Source organism: Gasterosteus aculeatus, chromosome X, assembly GCF_964276395.1.
Source record: "Gasterosteus aculeatus chromosome X, fGasAcu3.hap1.1, whole genome shotgun sequence".
NCBI lineage: Eukaryota > Metazoa > Chordata > Actinopteri > Perciformes > Gasterosteidae > Gasterosteus > Gasterosteus aculeatus.
In genome coordinates this window covers 17,779,651-17,800,277 of record NC_135698.1, presented here as the reverse complement: position 1 = coordinate 17,800,277, position 20,627 = coordinate 17,779,651, and the positions used below count along the sequence as shown (strand labels likewise).

Below are 20,627 nucleotides of genomic sequence, written 5' to 3'. Positions count from 1 at the left end.
ATAAACGTAACCAGCTTTAGAAGAGATTTAATAACTCTGTAATTATTGATTAGAAACTCCCGTGTACAATTACCTATTTTTACAGCTGATAAATCATAAAATGTCGTTCTTTCAAAATACAAAAATAAGTCACTGGACACGTGTACCATACAAAATGCAATAAATAGTGATAAAAAATGACACCAAAAACATGCAGTCTGTTTGAGAGTTAGAAAATGTAACCGCGCCGGGCACTTCCTCTCTTGTGCGTCTCAGCGCGAGGCCTCAGGAGGAAGGACCTCTCTTTAGTTGCGGCGTCATCAGAAGGCTTCTCGCCCTCGTTGATGCGTCATGCTACTTGCACAGCTGATATCCGGTGTCTGCTCAGCGAACCTCTCCGGGTGCAGCGCTCCCGCGTCGTCCGCTGAAAGTCCATTTCTGCGAGACGCCGCAGAGCAAACCGAGAAGATGAGCCGCGCCGTTCTGGAAACCACCAAAACGATGTTATAATTGGACCATCGGCACCTCGAGGAAGGCTCAGGTCGTTGTTTTTACAAGCGTGCTTTTAAGCAGATCAACAGACTGTTACATTTGAAAATGAGCTCAGTGTGACCCGTGCACTCCAAAATATAACAATCAACAAGAAAGGAAATATTAGAAAAGCTTTTAGGAAGCACGTAGAAAAGCGGCTGAATTGTTCAAGGCAGCCAACATGCTCAGGGTATCTAACCAATGTAGGGTTTTTAATATTTCCGCCGGTGGAAATATTAAAACCGGCGTGCATGGATTTCCCGTTTGTGAAATACGCAGACGAACCCCTTTGTGTTTGTAACTTGTTGACCCATTTGCTAACTTATAAAAAGGCATTCTTTTGTTTTGTACATTCTCTTCCTGGTTGGTTATGGATCTTTGAGTGCTTGGACTGCCTTCCTGTTTAGACCTCCAAATAGATGCTAGCAATCTCTCAAAGTGGGTTGTGGTAATTTTTTACTTTTACGAGTTTATTCTCCTGAAACTGCAATTCCATCCGGTTCAGTCTGACTCTGCTGAGAACGACGTGGCGACTTCACTACCTGTGTGCTACTGCAGACCGGCCCTTTCGCTCCCCTCCCCTCGGCCTCTCTCAGTTGGTGGAGTTGCTGCTTTGCCTCGCGTCCCCACGCACCTCGGCACAGCTTTCGTACTCTGGATCCACCTGCTCCTCTTTGATTGCCATCCTCTTAGCGTCCTCTGCAGAACCAAGGAAGCGTAAAGGGGTTAGATCTTCCTAAGAGACGTGAACGTCGGTACAAATAGACATAAAAGAGGCTGAAATTGACCGTTCACCTTTTGCTAAGTGCAGGTCGAACGAGTACTGCGTCTCCTCCACCTCAACCTTGGGCATCAGGCCTTTCATCTGGTCCCGCAGCTCCTTCAGCTTGATGTAGAAGTGAACCTTGTCCTGCGCGCGGGGGAACTGGGCGCAGCGAGGGCTGGAGGACGGCATCAAGTAGCAGACCTGCGGGGAGTGAAGTACGCCGTGAGCGTGCTGGTTGTTCATTCTGAGAGGGACGGAGGCGCTTTTTCAACGTACCGTTTCAGTTTCTGGGATTTTGTACGGCTGCAGGCCAAAGTCGAGATTCTTTGCCTTCACCCCGAAGGTTTCTTTGCAGAAGATTTCGTAAATGCCTGAAGAAATCAACAAAATGTCAACGCGCTGCTCACCTCGCCCAATGGCTTTATGAATAAGCCTCCGAAACGCTTCAAAGTTCAGTCGTTTTGCTGCTCCAATAAGTGTACCTTTTCCATTAAAAGCTGCTATTAACGGTTTGTACTTCTGCAGCTTGTCAAGTAACTGTCGACCTCCTTCTCGAATCTCCTTGCTGGGCCAAAAAAAACAGAACCAGATGAACATTATCTATGTTTGTTTCCAGGGACTTTTTTGGAACTCCACTGTTGCAATGCTGCTGAATTTCCAGCTTAGAAGTTCAATGCAATTTTCTTGATATTCACCTGGAGAGGTCCTTGCTGCCGGGCGTGGTCCTCTCCACCATGTTGGTGAAGCCGATGCTATATTTCTCCGGCAGACTTTGGTCGTGCATGAAGTTGAGCTGCTCGTCGGTTAGACCGGAGAGAAACAGACATTTCCCTGGAGGGGAAAGAAGAAAGGAGTCAAACATTTAGTTTGCCAGGTCGGCTAGCCACACCCAGAACAGCGTTTTAATATTTTGAGGGGTTTTAGGTTGTTGTTGCTTCGCTGAGTCTACTGAATTATTTCAGCGGGTTCGTTTTCAAGCATAACTTTGTGGTAGACGGAGTTTTTTTATATTAAAACATTGTATATCAGAACAACAATGAATGGGGCGCAAAAAAAAAGATGAAAAAAGAAGAAACAATGGTGATCGTGTTATACTTTAGAAAAGTTTATGTAAATCCTTTTGAGAAAACCTGTCGGTCAAAAAAACTTGGTGATAAATAAGTGGTAAATTTGTAAACATCATCATCGTCATTTATACATTTTCTATTGACCTCATGAATGTTAGAATGAATGTTAACATTAATAAACGTCAACGTTATGAAGAAAAACTGTTCTTTCTGCTCATTCTCTGCTGGTTGCAGTGAATCACTGGAGTTTAAATGCTGAAAAAAAAAACATTTCCACAGCTACACATGAAAAACAAATAATTTCATGAAACCTCTTTGTAATTCAGATGCATTGAAGTATCTGGACCTTTTTAAATGCCATCGCATGGATTTGAAATGATAAGTCTGAACAGATCTGAGCTGTTTGTAGTGACGGAAGACGAAGGACGGGGTTTATTTCCTGCAGTCAATCGTGAAACTGGATTTCCACTCACAGAAATGGTTTCCTGGGTTCGGATAATGGCGTCCTTTGAAGGCTGACAATAGTCCTGGGTTAATTCCAATCTGAGGAGAAGCATGAAAGTGTTACCATGGCAACAGACGGGAAAATGACATGTTTGTTTGTGTCTAAATATTTTCTGTACAATTGAAACCCATTCACCACTTGCAAAAATGGAAAAGTCTCACTATAAGAATGTCGAGATTGTAGGTGATGACGTCGGGGAGGGTTTTGGCCATAACCTCAGCCACCGACATGCCGTTGAAGCGGTTGAGAGCCCTCTTGGCTTTCTTCGCGGCCTCGACCTCATTCTCCCCCTCCTGCGTCTTGCCGTCCTCGGCCGGCTGCTTCGGCGGTCGGCCCCTCTTCTTCTTCACCGGCGTCGCAGCTAGGACAGAGAGGAGGAAAATGTAGATCCAAAAGGATTTATGAGCCTTTCATTCTTGCATTCAAATTGGGTAGGATCATGTTGGCATGGTGGACTTCTTAACCCTTTGATATTAGTTCGTATCAAACGGTTTGTTTAGGGATGAATATATCTATGAATGCTGTTTGCCACTTCCTTGCCTTACCAGGTATGTGCTATTACAGATAATAGTGAGGTAAGGCTATTATTTTAGCACACACGACAAAGTGGGGTTGGAAAGTGAAACTCGTTCTGATTTGAAACGTGTAAAGTAAAACATGTTGTAACAATAATGGCGTAATAAACAACATACGCATTGTAATTGGTAGTGGGTCGTTCGAGATACAACGTGGACAGAAATCCCCTGCTGCCACGTTAAAATGGAGCTCTGGTGAATACTCGGATCAATCACCTCTTCCCTACCTTGGGAAGGGGCAGCCGGCTGAGGTTGGTGCTGAACACTCGGCTCCAGCTGCTGTATTGTATGTTGGTGCTGAGGGTGGTGCAGGTGTGCAGGATGCTGCTGCTGCTCATGCTGCTGCTGCTGCTGCTGCTCCCTGGCGTGCGGCTGGTAGCTCAGGTCCTGGTAGTGATTTTGGGTCGGGGGGTTATAGTTCTGGTAAAAAGGTTCCTGGTAGACGGGCGGTTCCCGGTGGACAGACAGCTCGGCCATTACGAGGTCATCTCTGGGCCCTTCTGCGTAGTGGCCCATGTTGTGATAAGACATCACATGCTGCGCCTCGGGGTGCTGCTGGCTGGACTGGTACCTAGAAAACAGAGGGTGCACAACCGAAGACGAGATGAGGAGGAAGGTCAAATTTAAAAAGAGAAGGAAAAGGGAGAAGAAATTAAACAGGATCCCGACAAAGCAAGAAAGGACAAACTATGTCTGGTGCTCGATGGGGTGCGTGGAGAAGTGGCTGAGGCAAACTTACAAGACACGATACTTACAAACACACATGCGCTGATATACACCTGTTTGTATTCTCTGCATTTCATTCAGCTCTGACAGTACTTTTACTTGCTTTTTTTATTTTTCCTGAGCCTCTCACGTACAACACTTATTGCATCCAGGTCGGTTTAACACAGACTTTGTTGTGCGCTCGGGGAAGACCGACCACGACCAAATTGTGACGGTGGAAGGAGAGGAAGTCCACTACAGGTCCAGAGCCTCTTGCATGGTTCTGTTCATCACGGCAGGAGTGTGCATGATGCCTGTAGCAACTGGTGTAATAACTGTTCAGTAACGAGTCAGATAATAAGAAATATGATGTACATTTATCAAACCAGCTACAGAGTACATATAATGCAATATCATCAAGGTTACTATTGCAAGTTAATCAAATATATAGTATTGATTGTATTGTTAAATGGTTATCACCCTTAATAACTACACTGCCACTTGGTACAAGTCTAAATACAAGGAATACAAGGATGTATGGTGTCGTGTGTCAAATGCTATTTCTTTTTTTTCCTCTCTATCTCATGCATGAAAATGAAGACGTCAGGGAGATAACATGAGAAGTTTTCCACGACCTGCCACCTCCAGCACCAACTCACCACTGCTGAAAATAATCCGTGGGTACCGTCAGTGATGTATACTGGTTTTCTTCCATCTTAACTGTTGACTTATTTCAATACATTATCATTCATTCTGCTGCCAAAAAAAAGCGTCAACACACACTGGAGATGTGAGCTGTGTGGAGTTTGCAGCACATACGGTACACAAAGAAGACTTATGGACGCGGCTACAAGAAGATGGAAGGCTTAGCTAACAGTTAGCTAACAACGCTACGCGGTTCCACAGACGTCTTCAGACCGCGAGCCACCTCTGGGTTAACGAGACACAAAGGTATTTGAGGGAACTACCGTACCTGTCATACATTTTGTTCTTTAGTTTTCAAATAGGAAGACTGGGGGCTGGCAATCCTCCCAAAACAAAGACCATTTAAACGCTTAATGATTCCTTTAGCGCAGGTCGAGTGAAGGCTTACCGCCGCCTGCTGGCCAGGAGGGGTACTGCATGCCTCCAACTAAAAATTATAATTTGAGATATTTAATACTGTTTTTCAAGTTTATTATTACAAGAAATGAACGACGATTACAGTAAAATATTACCCATCATTTTATTGTATTTTAACATCATTGGATTACAGTGTATTGTCGAAGGACCGTTTGAAGTTCGTAGAAACTACCTCTAGATGGCGCTAAATCTTGTATGTATGAAAACACAGCCCAGATTTACACTGCAGACGAACAAGGCAGCCAAAGATGGCATGTTTACTTAACGTGCACCACTCCAAGTTAGAAAAAGGATCAGTGAAAGATACGCAAAGGATGAAAACTCCCTATTTGAGCCCTCCAGATGATTATCCAAGCTATTATTTACTGTTTTGTCGTACATTGTCAAATGTACTCATCTTTGATTGGCACAACAATGTAAATTAAATATATATTACCACACGGAGTATGTGGCTGGCGAGGGGAGCTTTTCAAATGAAAGCTAAAAGATTAAACGTGTAGCTAGCTGGCCATGCATCAACAAGCAGCCTTACAATGGTGTGATAGAAAGATCATTCAAGCTGAAAAAGCATTAATATACCCCTTAAACAAGAAATTCACCTTAAACCAGAACCCATGAATGATCAAACATGTGACGGGACACGGCGGAAGGATATAAACTGTGTGGTATCAGTAAATAGAGACCGAGTGAGACCTCCTACTTCTTTTTTTTTATCTCCGTGTTAGCTAAACAGCATGACCTGCGTGCGAGTCCCAATGACAGGCATTTGGATTCTACTATGGTGAAAGTTAATTTCATATTGCACTCTTTTATTTAACGGCAGTGGGTTAAACAAGGTAAGGTCCTACTAGCCTCAGTTTCTGTCTTTAAATATATTATCATATATTGTTTTCTATTCTAACATTACATCACGGCTAACAAGGTTAGCATCCTCACTGGATTTGCTGATCAAGTGGTTACACACTGACGCTATTTGTTTGTATAACAGTGGACCTCATTGAATTATATTTTTAGCCAGATAACCCTAATTGCAACGTAGACCTATGATCAAACAACATGGGGCATAGCTCTGATTATGAGTCTTTTTCAAGTAAGTAGAGAACAGCACTTGTAGATATCTGGAACCATGTTTTGACTTTGCATCTTAACAAAAGAGGGACCGGATGAACAAAACATGACATGATCCTTTCTTGCTTATCACTTGGTTTGTTTACCTCTTAACCCCCCCCAGACGTCTGTGAAGATGCCAGCAGGTGTGTCTTGGCCCCGTTACCTGAGGATGTTAGGGGCCAGTATGCTGGCCATGTTTGCGGGGGCACAGGCCGTCCACCAGTACTACCTACCCGATCTGGTGAAGGACACACATTGTCTCACATGTCTGCTTTTTTGTCTTCATTCTTTTCAAATGCTAAATGTGTTTTTTCTGATGTCTTTTATTTTTCAGAGTATACCAGAGCTCCCGCCGAAGCCCGGGGAGCTTAAGACAGAACTGCTTGGCTACAAAGTCAGAGAGGAAGCTACTGCTGCGTTACAGCAGTTTAAAGCAGAACAAAAGGTGGACTAATGTGGAATTCTACGTCCTCTGTCTGATGGACACACACTTTATTGGTCCAGCAGCGACAGGACATCTAAAAATGGATCTTGGTGTTTGCTTTCAATGAAGCAAACACAATCGCGATAAGGGATCCTACGGGGATCGAGATCATCTGGTTTATTCAGCCACTGGTATCCGTATCTTCATTTTTCTAATGCATTCATATCTTCAGATCAAGCGGTGAAGTAAGGTAATGCTTCATGAACACGTGAACTGACATGATTTGATAATTCTATCAAAAGTGTATCTTTTGATTGTTCTCTCCTCTAGGAGACGCTTTTCTCTGAAATAAAGATATCACACTAAGCTTCTGTCGTTACTTGTTTTAAAAGTTATCGCTGTATTATTTAATCATCAACAATTGTGATATTTACAGCTTATTGAAAATTAAAAATGCAATGCCTATTTTTATTGTATTGTCAATTCAACAGTTTTGTAGGTTTTTGGACTGTTGGTCAGAGAAAAGAAAGCAACATTAAAACATCAGCGGAGAGGTTCAGTAGTGAAACATTAATATCTGATGACCAAGCGGCCCGCAACGGATGTCTGCATTATTGAGGAGCCTCGTGTGTGCGCGCGCGTGTCAGTTGGGTGTCGGCGTATCCTAGCAACAAGCGAAAAGTCGAGCGGAAAAGATGGCGTCGCAGAGGGAGCAGGACGCCGCTGACTACGTGCAGAAACACAAACTGCTCGAGCTCATGGAGAACCTGAACAGCATGCTGCTCTTCCACAGACCCGGTCAGAGACACAACACCCCCCGCGAGGAAAATAACAGGTCCACGCGGGACAAGTTAGCCGGCTAACTCCATGATCAGTTCGATTGTCAGACACTAATTAAGCCGAACTATTTAAGTTGTTTTATAGCATCTGTGCAGTTCATAGTACTTCTGTTGCTACGTGGAAACGATGGAAATATGTTAAGCTCACACACTATTCGCTGATTAAGTTGTTAGAGCTATTTTGCTTACACACACACATACTGTTCTTTGTTGTCCATCAAAATACTATATTGTTCGTGCAGCTCTTTGTTCATTTGAAATGTTTGCTCTGACTTCATATATTTTATCTGCTTAGTGTTGAGTCATTTAACCTGAATTGGTGACTTATTCCTCCATTTAGAGAATCCCAGAGAGTTTCTTGTGGAGCAGCTGGAGTTATCTCAGCAAAGTGGTAAAACGGGGCCCAGTCTGTTTAACAATGACGACCTGGATACAGTCTTTGGGTTACTGGACCCCATTAAGCAAAAATACATCAACTTTGCCCAATACAAGCATGGTAAGCACTGGACATGGACCTTGTGTTTGACACTTTCAACTGGATGGAATATGTGATTGATTTATACCAGCAACCAAGTTGTAAGCTCATGAAAAGGATTGAACAAGATTTTAAAGCATTCAAAAAACCAATAGTGGTTGCCTATTTATTTGTATGGGACATACACGCTTTAAATTCACCAAGTGAATTACAAAAAATTACACTTTGGACTTGCATTTTTCCTCACAGCTCTGACCACACTGGGCATACAAACCATTAATGAATGCCCAGATGGTGTGAATGAAGACAGAATAACCCATGAGACCTTCATTGCAGAAGCGTAAGAGCACCTTATAAAACTTTAACGTTACGCCAATACTCAGCAGTGTTTCTTACTACTTACCATGTTATTAAGACCATTGTTGTCATGTTTTGTTGTTACAGGATTGCAGGCATGCAGAGATGCTCAGCAACATGTGAACAACTGTGAACTTTGGTTTAATGTTGATTTGAGCCAATGTACTATTTACTCATGGCGCTGAGATGTGTTTGGATGATGCTTTTGAGGATTCGTGTGGCGCTTGTATATTGAACTCACTTTCTATTAAACTGCCTCTGTGTTTTTCTGTCAGTCATTTTTTGTCAATATTTGTTGTGCAATACAACAGTTTATTTATGTTTGAATCATTATTTCTCTTTACCCTGATAGTGATATAAAACAACAGTTTTCCAGTGCATCCTTCTCCATGTGTTATTCACACTTTGCAGCGTCGCCCTGTTGAATGCGCGTCAGCAGGGGGGCGTGGCCAGGAAGTGACATGGCCGCCGCCTTGTACGGAGCCTCCTCGCCTCTCTCCGGTTACTTGTAGGTTAAAGTACTCGTTTCTTTTTCCACGTAAGGCGTCGTCCGTTTTTCCACCGAGACACCGTCCAGCAAAGCTCAGCATGGGCACCGTCCACGCCAGGGTGAGAGAACCTCCAGGGGGGGGGGCGCCGACCGGGACTTTGACCTCCCGGAGCGTTCGGTGGTCCGGACCGGGCCGTGCTGCGGGGAAAGGCCCTCACGGAACACCGACCCCGGTCCAGCAGGGCTCACACTTCCACACTGCTTTATCAATCAGCGTTGGTTTGTAACGCTCTGCGGGGGAATGTTAGAAAGCGTCTGCGGGGAGGACGGAGATGCTAGTGGCGCAGTGTGTGTCGTCCTGTTGCACACTTTGAAGTACACACTTTGTGTTGTTTACACTGTTCTTGTCCACATCAAGTGAACAAGACTGCAGCTAAGACCAGCGTTAAAAGTAGAATCCATCAATAAGTTACATGTTTAAAAGGAACATCTAATTATTTGGACTTTTATTACTAATTGCTTGGTTACTGTTTTTTGACAATGATTTTGACTCTTCTGTGTTTTTGTCATGCTCATAACACTTTTTTAACCTGTCAATTTCGCTGTATTTATTTTTTATTATTATTTTCTATCCTTTTAATGCAGACATTTATCCTATTGATGTTCCACTAAGACCGCTTTCTTTTCACAATTTGTGTTTTTGTTTACCTGTTTACTATTTTCTTAATTAAATCATTATTGTCGCCTCATCCATGACTTTTTCGAAAGCATACATTTCTCTCAATCACATGCTCCGGCTTCAGTAATAATTTCCTAATTTTCTCTGTTTAATATTGACCGGTAAAGAAGACATTTAGAAATGTAATCTTGAGCAAAAAATGTGCTGAATATTTTCGACAGTCTTAAATAAAATAAATTGATCAGCACATTGAGCGATAGTAAAACAAAACAAAAAGAATCATTGCAGCCCTGCTCTGCTGCCGGGCACCTCAATTTTGTGGAGAATACTTCCAACGTCTGTATTGCACCGTAGTTCTGTAATGTAAACTCCTCTCAGTGTTGTCCGTCTCTCTTGTATTCTGTCTTGTTTTGTGTTGCAGAGCCTGGACCCTCTGCCCATGCGAGGGCCCGAGCTCGGGGTTCAACCTGATGACATCGAGGCTCCGGATATCGAGCATGAGCCAAAACAAGAAGTTCTTGAGAACAAGAATGTAGGTTTCGTTTGTTCCAGGCAGTAATTAAACTGCACTCTCGCTTGTGACATTGTCCTCCTTTGTTTGTTTGTGACATGGACAGCCGTTTCCGGATGTTCTAAATATTTCGACTGCTGTTCGTCTCTTCTGTTCTCCAGGTTGTTGTACAACAAGTGCACATAGAAGGGCTCGGAAGAACTAAAGAGGACCTGCTGACTTATGAAATCGCAGAAGTCTTCCGGGCAAAGAACTTGATCGATGTAGGTGCACGTTGACACGGCTGCTCTAATTATGCTCTTTTAATTCATGCTTTCGATTGCATTAAAAAAAAATGTTGTGCAGGTGATGCGAAAATCTCACGAAGCCCGACAGAAGCTGCTGCGTCTCGGCATCTTCAGAAAAGTCGAAGTTGTGATCGACACTTCAAGAGGTGCCGTCTATCGCTGGTTACCCAGGTGCACTTTTTTAAATGAATGCACGTTTCTAATGACTCATTCCACTGGCTCTTCAGGTGAGGACGCTCTCCCCAACGGCCTCGACGTGACGTTCGAAGTCACCGAGCTGAGGCGGATGACGGGCAGCTACAACACCATGGTCGGAAACAACGAGGGAAGCATGGTGAGCTTGAGAGGGGGCGGCTGCCTTCAGACTGATTCCATTTCCTTCTGAGAAGATTATTTCCACTGTTGACTTCAGCAATCGAAGCCCTGATTGTCTCTCCCGCTTTTGATTTTCAGGTACTGGGCGTGAAGTTACCCAATGCATTAGGGCGGGCGGAGAAAATGACCTTCCAGTTCTCCTACGGCACCAAAGAAACATCCTACGGCCTTTCTTTCTTCAAACCCCAACCAGGAAACTTTGAACGCAGGTAAGACGCAAGACGCTCACTTTACACACATCGCCTTAAAATACGACAGACAGATATTTTGGCAAATTGGCAGACTCTCCTGGAACTTTAGACTTAGGGTTGTGTCTGAGTGAAGATATGGTATAGATGGGTATAATTCATAGTCACGTAATTTCCTCGGTTTTCCACTTCCAGCATCGCGCTCAACATGTACAAAGTGACGGGTCAGTTTCCATGGAGTTCTCTGAGGGAGACGGATCGAGGCATCTCCGGAGAACTGAGTGTAAATACCTGATTATATTTATTGGCGTATTTTGTATTTGTGAAGTTAAAAAGGTTCTTATCCTCTGCACAAAGTGAATTGAGACATTTAAGAACTAAATGAGATGAACATTTTCATAATGGAAGGGATCAACATGTTCATTTTCGGACCATAAGGTCCGGTTCTGAGTTGGAGTTTTGTTCCCTAGAAATAAATGAATAAATAGTTAATGTATTTCTCTCACATGAACTTATGTATGGATGGATAATGATTTGAGGCCTACCAAGACGAGCCTGTCACAGAGCCATCATGTTTCTCATGTCTTAAGGATCCACATGGGCATGAGATCATTATAGACAAAAGTAATAAGCTGGTGTCGTATTTACCTCCCCCAGTTCCCCGTATGGAAGACCAACCAAACCCTGAAGTGGGAGGGCGTGTGGAGGGAGCTCGGTTGTCTCGCTCGCACCGCCTCCTTCGCCGTCCGGGAGGAGAGCGGCCATTCCCTCAAGTCCTCACTTTCGGTATTTGTCTTTTATTTTATGTTGAATATTTCACTTTGAAACCGCTGTGTGCTTTGAAGGGTTCTCAAGAACTGCTCATCGCTCATTGATGCCAGGGACGTGAAGTGGAGCTGCATTCTGGACCCACGGAATCACGTGGAAATTGATTTATTTTAAACCTTTCGCCGTGTTTTTACGCGTGAGCGATGTCATCATGTTTTCCAGCACTCGATGGTCATCGACACCAGAAACTCCTCTATTCTTCCCAAGAAAGGTGGCCTGTTGAAGATCCATCAGGTTTGTGGTTAAGTACTTTTTTTTTTTTTTTTTCAAAGAAGTTGCCAAACCTTGTGCACCAGGTTGACGTTGGTGTGGTGTTGTCTAGGAACTTGCTGGTTACACCGGCGGAGACGCCAGTTTCTTAAAGGAGGACTTTGAGATACAGCTCAACAAAACACTCTTCTGGGACTCGGTGAGATTCCACCTTTTTACCTTTCAGCCATTTAGGAAATGAAGATCGGGTTGTTAATTTTAAGAGACTACTTGATTTCTGTTGTGATGTAATGGGAGTTTCAACAAAGAAAAAAAAGGCTTTTGGGGGTTATTAACCTTGACTTAAAGCAGTTTTAATGTGCCAAACTTCGAGGTTCTAGTTAAGATTTTACTTCATGACGAGCAGCCTTATTCCCTTTAGTGTAGTCCTTACTTAGCCAGATGCAAGCTGTTGATGTTAAAAACAACTCTGTATGACGTTCTGTGCACCACGGTTAACCGTTGGCTTTGTCCTCAGGTCCTTTCTGCCTCGCTGTGGGGCGGTTTGCTTCTGCCCATCGGCGACAAGCCAACAAGCATAGCAGACAGGTACAAGAATACAATGCACCACCCTTTGACCATCACCCACAAGGCCAAAGGAGTTTGAAGTCTTGACAATCCAGAAGATTTTATTTTAATTTAAATATATTTGTATAATCTATGTGTGTTAGATTTTAATTGAGGTTTGTCTGAGAAAGGAAGTATCATTTTTGTGCAAACTAAACTGCTTTTTCTGTTTTCACTGAACGCTAATCATACATATTTCTGTTTTCGGTGTCTCTGTGCACCTCCTAGGTTCTATCTAGGTGGCCCCACCAGCATCAGGGGATTCAGTATGTACAGTATGGGCCCACAGAGTGAAGGTGAGACAATAACTTGGCGGACTTGCTTGGTAACCAGACTGAAGTCTGATGGCTAATTGAAAGGTTGTGTGCTGGAATTACTGATATGGCAGGCGACTACCTGGGAGGAGAGGGCTACTGGGCTGGAGGCCTCCACCTCTACACGCCTCTACCCTTCAGGCCAGGGAGGGGGGGCTTTGGTGACCTCTTTAGGACACACTTCTTCCTCAATGCAGGGAACCTCTGTAACCTCAACTATGGTGAGTAGTTGGAAACAGAACAAGCACCTCTGTAATAGTAGTCTATAATAGTGTAGTCCACATTTGGACTGTTGCCTCTTGATTGGGCAAAGCAGAGCTGCAAAGATTTTGCAATTTTCTTGTAATTGTTGTTTTTACTCAGGCGAGGGGCCACAAGCACATTTGAAGAAACTTGCAGAATGCATCCGTTGGTCATACGGACTCGGCATTGTGCTGCGTTTGGGGAACATTGCCAGACTGGAGCTAAATTACTGCATTCCCATGGGAGTCCAGAGTGGAGACAGGTAGGGCCGGTTGGGTTATTTCGTTTTGGGGTATATTGATTTTCTTTTATGGACACCTTAGGAACTAGATCAACCTCATTGGCTTCCCTGAAAATAGAAAGCAATGGATAAATGACATGAAAGGACACATTATATCAAACAATCCCACTGAACCTGCCTGAACAGCTGGGTCTCATCATCTTGTGTTCTATACAAGTGAAAAGTTTTATTCTTGGTTCAAATACACCTAGAGGCCAATGTTTGTCTTTACCTTTTGTTTGACTTGGTGTGTTTGTTATGATGTTCAAGTCCTGCTCAAAGAGAAGTCTGCTTCAGAATTTGGAATATTGGCCGGCAGCATTCTTTCTCTTGCCGTTGCCACAAGCATGAGGAGCAGGAAGCTGCTGTTCCATGGCTCTCTCATGTACAGTACAAACCGGAGAAGTCTGATGTACATTGTGTCCTCAACATGCATTGGATATAATTAGATTCTTGGTTTCCTTTGACATGAATTTCAACTTATTTTCTCCGTCCCTTGTAGGATATGCGACGGGGTCCAGTTTGGAGCAGGAATCCGGTTCCTGTAAAGCCACATCACGTGGATCTGCAACTTTCAATAATATCAACATTCATTTTATGTCAGTAACATTTTATTGGAAGAGGAAATGACTTGTACATAATTGGTTGTTGGAACTGATTAGTTCAGTAAAAGTGTTTGCACCGACTGTTTGTTTTGATGTATTGTCTGTTTATCATTTGATGTCAGAAGTGAAATTATGTGTTCTTGAGAGATTTTAGATTTTTTTTTTTTTTGATTTTACTCCGGTGTGACCGAACGTGAGAATAAATAGCAAATAGCTGTCTGTATTATACTTTTAAAAGGTGAACACTATTGCTAGATAAACATTGGTCTGAATTTAGGGATTAGGGTCAATGATTTACTTACTTTATTTAGTTTTCATCAGCTTTCATAACAATATCAATACCTGTAAATTTGCCACACCGGCTTAATCTGAATAAGAAACAGTTTATTGGCAAGTAGGTTTGCAAATACAAGACATGTGTGTTGATGTTTTGCTGCATAACAACAAATACAATGCAAAAGTCAAGAGTCATATTTTAAATTGAAACATCTAGCATAAACATATCGTAGCGCTGTAGGACGACGAAATAATACAAATAATGTCAATATAGTACAATAAATACAATAATTTTGTCGGTATAAACATTTTGACCAGAGCGTTCTGATTTGAATATTTGGTAAACCGTTTTAATGCGTATTAGTTCTGCGCACACTGGTGGTCACGTGTGCCGTGAGTCTCCAGGTGATTGGCTAGGCCCGCGCATGACCCGGATTCATTGTTCCGTAGCATTTAGCCTGCAAGCCACACTGCGGAAAGACCGACCGTGGAGGGCTTTTCATTCACAGGATTTTAGAAGTTTCTCCCCGTCCCCTTTCCGAAAGCCATACATCCCGATAATACGGCGTGGTTTACGCTACAACCTTCTTTAACGGAGCAAAAACAACTGGAAAAGATATATATTCTCTAGGTTTTATCGGCGGTTTTATCTGCGAGCGGCGGGCGCCCGGACACACGCTGATGGCGGTCACTATTGAGGATCTCTATCGGAGCTACGGGGTCCTTGCTGATGCTAAGGACAACCTCAGTCAGGTACATTAGGCGAACTTGTTAATGTTGTGCCATTGATAAAGCTCCGTTGCATCGCTATGGCACCTTATTCCACGTCCATCACCGTCAACTTTTTTATGAGCTAATAATGTTGCTGCGTGCCTGCTATGCTAACTGTAGCGAGCTAGCGAGGGACCGTGCTAATGTCAAAGGCCTAACCCGCTGGATGTTTATGGGCTTTGTGATCTTTACGCATTTGGGTGAATAGTTTACTTTTAACTTGACTCAAAATGAGTTTCGATTCATGCCACACGTTTGAAGTTGAGAAACCAGGCTCTAGTTCTGCAAGTTGGGTTACTTTCTGTGGCAGACCAGGTTTAATTGTTTGTTTTTCTGGTCCTGAGACAAATCCAAACCAACTACAACTCGGTCCACATGTGTCCTTTTTTGAGAGTTTTTGCAAATGAATGCATCTTTCCATAATGGGGGGCCAACGGTATACTTATTTTGAAAGCCAAATTGAATGCCGCTGGCCCGCTTATATCCTGACACCAGAACAGAATATCTCCTATTCCAACTCTCTTCATTCCCACCTGACTGTAGTAAACATACGTACAGCCGTTTCTACATGACACTTAACTGTAACCACGATGTCCTATGAAAATTACTTTTAAACCGTTTAGCGCTATTGTTCCAGTGAGTCATTATAATGTGATGTTTAGTATGTTTCGTAAAGAGTCTAATGTGAACGTCTTAATGTTTTTTAATTCCCCTGCAGCACAAAGATGCCTACCAAGTAATCTTGAATGGAGTGAAGAGTGGCCCGAAGGAGAAGCGCCTAGCGGCCCAGTTTATCCCAAAGTTCTTCAGCAGCTTTCCAGAACTGGCCGACTCGGCCATCAATGCTCAGCTTGATCTCTGTGAAGACGAGGACGTGTCGGTGAGTATTCAGACTTCAGGTTCGACGGGTTCCTCGGTTGATTTAAGAGTTCACCACTACATTTCCAAACATGACCACATAAAGATTCTAAAGGATGCTTTTGGATTCAATGTATGTGTGCTTGTCTTTGTCCAGATCCGACGGCAGGCCATCAAGGAGCTTCCGCGGTTTGCAACTGGCGAGAACATCCTCAGAGTTGCCGATATTCTCACCCAGCTCCTTCAGACAGGTATTGGAAGCTAAACATAAAGATTTTGATAATCTTTTTGTTCATACAAACAACTTGTTGTTTACTTGCACTGCTGTTGTGATCCTTTGTTAATATCGTGATGTATTTTTAAGTCTGTATAATATGTTGGATACCAGTTTTTCTCATCAGTCTAACTTGTATATTGATGTCTTGTCTTTCAAAATGTTTTTTAAAGTCCTACCTTTTTAATTATGTATTTTTTTTGTTGTGTGCCTTCAGATGATTCAGCAGAGTTCAACCAAGTGAATGGAGCTCTTGTTTCGATCTTCAAGATGGATGCTAAGGGTAAGCGTTTCCTCCCCCCACTGACCCAAAATAACTCTTCTATACTTGTCTGTTATCCGACCAAGTTTAGAACTTCAGAAAAGTGAATTAATTATTCTCATGCCATACATAGATCCCATAGTGAAATGTATTTTCTGTTAAGGTCTGTTTTTAAAGGGCTGTTTTAAGTTTTAGTTTCTAGTAACTGTCCATGCTGCTTTTTGTAAAACACGTAACCAATGAGCCTTTAATTGCTCAGGTACCCTCGGAGGCCTCTTCTCTCAGATCCTGCAAGGAGAGGACATCGTGCGGGAAAGAGCCATCAAGTTTCTGTCCACCAAACTGAAGACCCTGCCAGAGGACGTCATGACAAAGGAGATGGAGGATTATGTCTTTGCTGAGACAAAGAAGGTTAGCGTACAGTGAATATTGATATTTGATGGCAGTTTGCATTTAACTACATCAATCACACCATATGACTGACTTAAATCTGGGAGGGATGTGCTCATTAATCAACTTTTTGATCATTTGTTTGTGAGGACTCTCACTAATTGGCTTTTTATCTGTACTTTCTTTTATTAAATAAGAAAACATTGTAAATTTGTGATACTGGTATAAAGCCGCACACGTTGATGACGGGTTTCCGGTCTCCCCTGTGCAGGTTCTGGAGGACGTGACCGGAGAGGAATTTGTGCTGTTGATGCGTGTGGTGTCAGGCCTGCGGGTGCTGCAGACGGTGAACGGGCGGCAGCAGCTGGTGGAGCTGGTGGTGGAGCAGGCCTTCCTGGAGCAGGCCCTCAACCCAGCCGACCCAGACACTGTTGACCGCCTGCTGCAGTGCACACGCCAAGCCCTGCCCCTCTTCTCTGTGAGTACCGCTGATGCGCCTCCATCGATAAGCACACACATCTCATTGGTAAACATGTATGTTATTCATGATTTTGTTGTAATTAAATTGGGGAATCAATCATGCTCTTCTTTGTCCTGCTAGAAAAATGTCCATTCCACGCGCTTTGTAACCTACTTCTGTGAACACGTCCTGCCCAACCTCAGTGCCCTGACAAGTCCGGTGGCTGAGCTGGATATCCAGTTAGAGGTAAGTTCTTTATATATTTATTGATCACGCATACACCACATTCTTGCATCTAACCGTTCTTTATTGATCTATCATTAACAGTTATGGCGCAGCGTTTTATTCTAAACTATAAAGTGTTTAGAATCCTCCACCGATCTGATTATCGCCTCTCGACCGCCTCTTAGTCCGTGGCAATAAATACATTTAAATCAAATATCACTGGTCGTTTTAAATGCCAGTGTGGCCTTCAGACCAAACGACTACTTTCCCTATTCTGGATTTATTCAGCCTGATTCAGCACTTCCATCCCGACAGGCCTGATGAATATGTGCGAGGTCGATACTCCTAATGTCTGACATTATATGATCGGTTGTAGTAGTAAACAAAGTCAGCGTGGCAGCCACCTGTCAAAGATGTCAGCCAACTGCACGTTGTTAATGGGTCATTAAGCTGCACCACGCAACGCAGTTCTCATTAGCAATGCACATTACACTGTGAGGGGATCTGCTCAGCTGTGTGTGTCTGTATGTAGGTGCTGAAGCTGCTGGCTGAGATGAGTCCTTACTGTGGAGACATGGATAAGCTGGAGCCCAACCTCAACATGCTGTTTACCAAGCTGCTGGTGAGAAGTGATGGCCCTGTTGTTTAGAGTAAAGTGGAAAGTCACTTAAAGTACACATCTGCAGTTTTTTGACTGCAAATTACAGCTAACCGAATGATTGTACGTGTTTATTCCCTGTTTCTGTAGGAGTTCATGCCTGTGCCACCAGAAGAAGCAGAGAACGGAGAGAACACGGCCAGCGAGGAGCCCAAGCTGCAGTTCAGCTACGTGGAGTGTCTGCTCTTCGGCTTCCACCAGCTGGGCAAGAAGCTGCCAGACTTCCTCATTGAGAAAGTGGATGCTGAGCGCCTCAAAGACTTCAAGATCAGGTGAGTCTCACACTGAGAAGTTTGTTAAATAAAAGCCCATGGTGGGGCGGGGGTAGTAACTTATCGGTCATTTTCTAACGGAAGTGAATGTGCTTTGTATTTCAACAGGTTACAGTATTTTGCCAGAGGCCTGCAGGTTTATATCAGACAGCTGCGAGTAGCACTGCAGGGCAAGTCAGGCGACGCTCTGAAGACCGACGAGGTAACGGCCGCTCGGCAGACATGACGCAAACTGTCTGTTGCCTCTGGTCCCGCTGTAGAATGTATATCAGAGACTAACTATTGTCTGTGTTGCCAGAATAAGATCAAAGTGGTGGCCCTGAAGATCACCAACAACATCAACGTCCTTATCAAGGTAAGTCGTTCTCAGCCTGTGTTTTGTCGCGGTGCTTGTGCTCATGGTAAAAATGAGATCCACTGTAATAATTCCAAGTAAAAGGATTTTTTGTAGGATTGCTTCTTTTTTTTCTGCTCGCTTGAAGACATCAGACCAATACTATATAAACTCTGCTTTGTATCCAATAACTCTTTTCCTATTTCTTCCCAGGATCTCTTCCACAACCCTCCGTCATTCAAGAGCACAGTCAGTCTGTCCTGGAAACCCATCCAGAAGTCGGAGGCCGTAGCGTAAGTCCGCTCCCGCTGATTTAGCAGTAGGCCTGTGCGGTATGGCCAAAAATTCATATCACGGTATTTAGATTCCGACGGTATCCCGTTATATAAGTTAAACGCCTTAATTCATTGACCTCGAAAAGGACCGCGGCTACCCCAATTAGCTGTTTGCAGCTGGCAGGTCAACTGGCCGGCAAGTTAGCGTGTTAGCTTGTTGTTGTGGCGTAACACCGGTATGAACGGTACGTGAGAAATTCATACCATACGGAAATCTTATACCGTCCACCGCTCAACCCTATTTAGCAGTCGTACACCAACTGCACAGCATCGGTGTGTTCTTGCTGCCCCATCGAGTCCTCACCGGCTTTCTCCTGTGCATCTGTGCAGGCCCAAGCGCCCTTCCACTGAGGAGATGGGTGCTGCCGACGGCACAAAGAAGCAGGTGTCTCTTCAGCCGAGGAGGGACGCGCGGCAGATCTACAACCCCCCGAGTGGCAAGTTCAGCGCGACCATTGGCAATTTCACCTACGGTGAGAAGCGCTGTGGTTCTTTCATACTTTAGATACTGTGCCGCCATTGCATCATTTTAATACATTCTTTCAAAGGGAATATGCGTGATGAAGTGATCTTGTGATGTGAACATGGTATTTTTCAGCAGTATGTGCCGTCAGTCAAACCGTTTTATAATAAGATACGGTGTAGAAACTCATCTGCCTCTAAAATTGAATATAGGTGGGCATATTGTATTTCCATGCTGATCGGTTGTTTTTTCTGTTTATTTTTTTGTACTCCAGAGCAGCGTGGCGGCTTCAGGGGCGGACGAGGACGAGGGTTCGGAGGTCGAGGCAACAGGAGCAGAGGACGAATCTACTGAGAAGCACAAACAGGCGTACAGTACTCACTGCTCATTGAACTGCATCACATCAGGATCTTTTCCGCGGAAGACGGACTATTTGACCCCCACTTTTGTCTTTGACTGGTCTCCACGTCTTTTTTTTTTTTTTTTTTTAAATTTTATTTTATTTTTTGGCGGGAGGGGCGAGCTTTGGTTTCCTGTCGTCAAAATGTCAGACATCGGGCTCAGTCATTTCAACAATTACTCCCCGTAATTTTCTGGGCATAGTTAGCGTAACTCTAGATGTTGGTCCCCCCCCATCATTTTAAAAATATTCTGTGTATTTTTGTGGAACAAAAGACTACCAAGTTGTAACTGGTAAATATTTTTGTCGGATTGTTGTAGAGGGAGATAAACATAGTCTTGTTTGGAATGTTAATTGCATTTCTTTCTACCATTTTTATTTAATCATGGTTTCTTTTTTTATTAGAACAGAAGATGAATTGGCTAACTATGCTACTTTGTATGACTCAAATGTTTCATTGGATCTTTATCATAAACTTGTATGGATTTATGAACCTTTTGTCCTTTGAACTTGTTTTGTATAGAGGTTTACAGTACGGTTGGAAACTAAACACTCTACACAATTGTTAACTTGCATGT

The 20,627-nt window shown here is 43.5% G+C and overlaps 5 protein-coding genes across 9 annotated transcripts; 4 read left to right on the top strand and 1 right to left on the bottom strand.

Annotated features, from left to right (window-relative positions):
* Positions 1–11: 11 nt before the first annotated feature.
* Positions 12–5,378, bottom strand: LOC120808931 (G/T mismatch-specific thymine DNA glycosylase). Of its 3 annotated transcripts, none has more exons than XM_040162286.2 (10): positions 5,111–5,378; positions 3,651–3,994; positions 3,010–3,209; positions 2,817–2,886; positions 1,972–2,107; positions 1,759–1,841; positions 1,553–1,647; positions 1,306–1,477; positions 1,053–1,209; positions 12–462 (listed from the first exon to the last, which is right to left on the bottom strand). In XM_040162286.2, coding segments are annotated over exons 1-9 (1,209 nt in total). In that variant the 5' UTR covers positions 5,113–5,378; the 3' UTR covers positions 12–462; positions 1,053–1,102. The 3 variants fall into 3 exon arrangements, with proteins under 3 accessions (XP_040018220.1, XP_040018219.1, XP_040018218.1); XM_040162285.2 differs by having other exon boundaries at positions 5,102–5,232; XM_040162284.2 differs by having other exon boundaries at positions 4,788–5,211.
* uqcc6 (ubiquinol-cytochrome c reductase complex assembly factor 6) lies at positions 4,962–7,150 on the top strand. 2 transcript variants are annotated; one of them, XM_040162289.2, is made up of 3 exons: positions 4,962–5,079; positions 6,482–6,601; positions 6,695–7,150. In XM_040162289.2, exons 2-3 carry the CDS (start codon positions 6,494–6,496, stop codon positions 6,812–6,814), a joined length of 228 nt encoding a protein of 75 aa, XP_040018223.1. In that variant the 5' UTR covers positions 4,962–5,079; positions 6,482–6,493; the 3' UTR covers positions 6,815–7,150. The 2 variants fall into 2 exon arrangements, with proteins under 2 accessions (XP_040018223.1, XP_040018222.1); XM_040162288.2 differs by lacking the exon at positions 4,962–5,079 and adding an exon at positions 5,931–6,086.
* A 274-nt stretch (positions 7,151–7,424) lies between these two features.
* On the top strand, positions 7,425–8,733 carry efcab10 (EF-hand calcium binding domain 10). Its single transcript, XM_040162287.2, has 4 exons — positions 7,425–7,582; positions 7,964–8,119; positions 8,348–8,438; positions 8,543–8,733. The coding sequence occupies exons 1-4, from the start codon at positions 7,480–7,482 to the stop codon at positions 8,586–8,588; spliced, it is 396 nt and encodes a 131-aa protein (XP_040018221.1). The 5' UTR covers positions 7,425–7,479; the 3' UTR covers positions 8,589–8,733.
* A 152-nt stretch (positions 8,734–8,885) lies between these two features.
* samm50 (SAMM50 sorting and assembly machinery component) lies at positions 8,886–14,152 on the top strand. 2 transcript variants are annotated; one of them, XM_040162282.2, is made up of 15 exons: positions 8,886–9,064; positions 10,046–10,156; positions 10,297–10,398; positions 10,481–10,568; positions 10,650–10,756; positions 10,876–11,006; positions 11,181–11,268; positions 11,643–11,771; positions 11,976–12,047; positions 12,136–12,222; positions 12,541–12,611; positions 12,858–12,925; positions 13,009–13,164; positions 13,307–13,448; positions 13,969–14,152. In XM_040162282.2, the coding sequence occupies exons 1-15, from the start codon at positions 9,044–9,046 to the stop codon at positions 14,012–14,014; spliced, it is 1,419 nt and encodes a 472-aa protein (XP_040018216.1). In that variant the 5' UTR covers positions 8,886–9,043; the 3' UTR covers positions 14,015–14,152. The 2 variants fall into 2 exon arrangements, with proteins under 2 accessions (XP_040018216.1, XP_040018217.1); XM_040162283.2 differs by having other exon boundaries at positions 8,887–9,064; positions 13,018–13,164.
* Positions 14,153–14,724: 572 nt separating this feature from the next.
* api5 (apoptosis inhibitor 5) lies at positions 14,725–20,542 on the top strand. The gene is made up of 14 exons (XM_040162280.2): positions 14,725–15,100; positions 15,837–15,998; positions 16,134–16,227; positions 16,468–16,533; positions 16,772–16,923; positions 17,174–17,380; positions 17,504–17,608; positions 18,120–18,209; positions 18,336–18,517; positions 18,626–18,719; positions 18,816–18,872; positions 19,065–19,144; positions 19,517–19,659; positions 19,924–20,542. The coding sequence occupies exons 1-14, from the start codon at positions 15,029–15,031 to the stop codon at positions 20,001–20,003; spliced, it is 1,584 nt and encodes a 527-aa protein (XP_040018214.1). The 5' UTR covers positions 14,725–15,028; the 3' UTR covers positions 20,004–20,542.
* Positions 20,543–20,627: the final 85 nt, after the last annotated feature.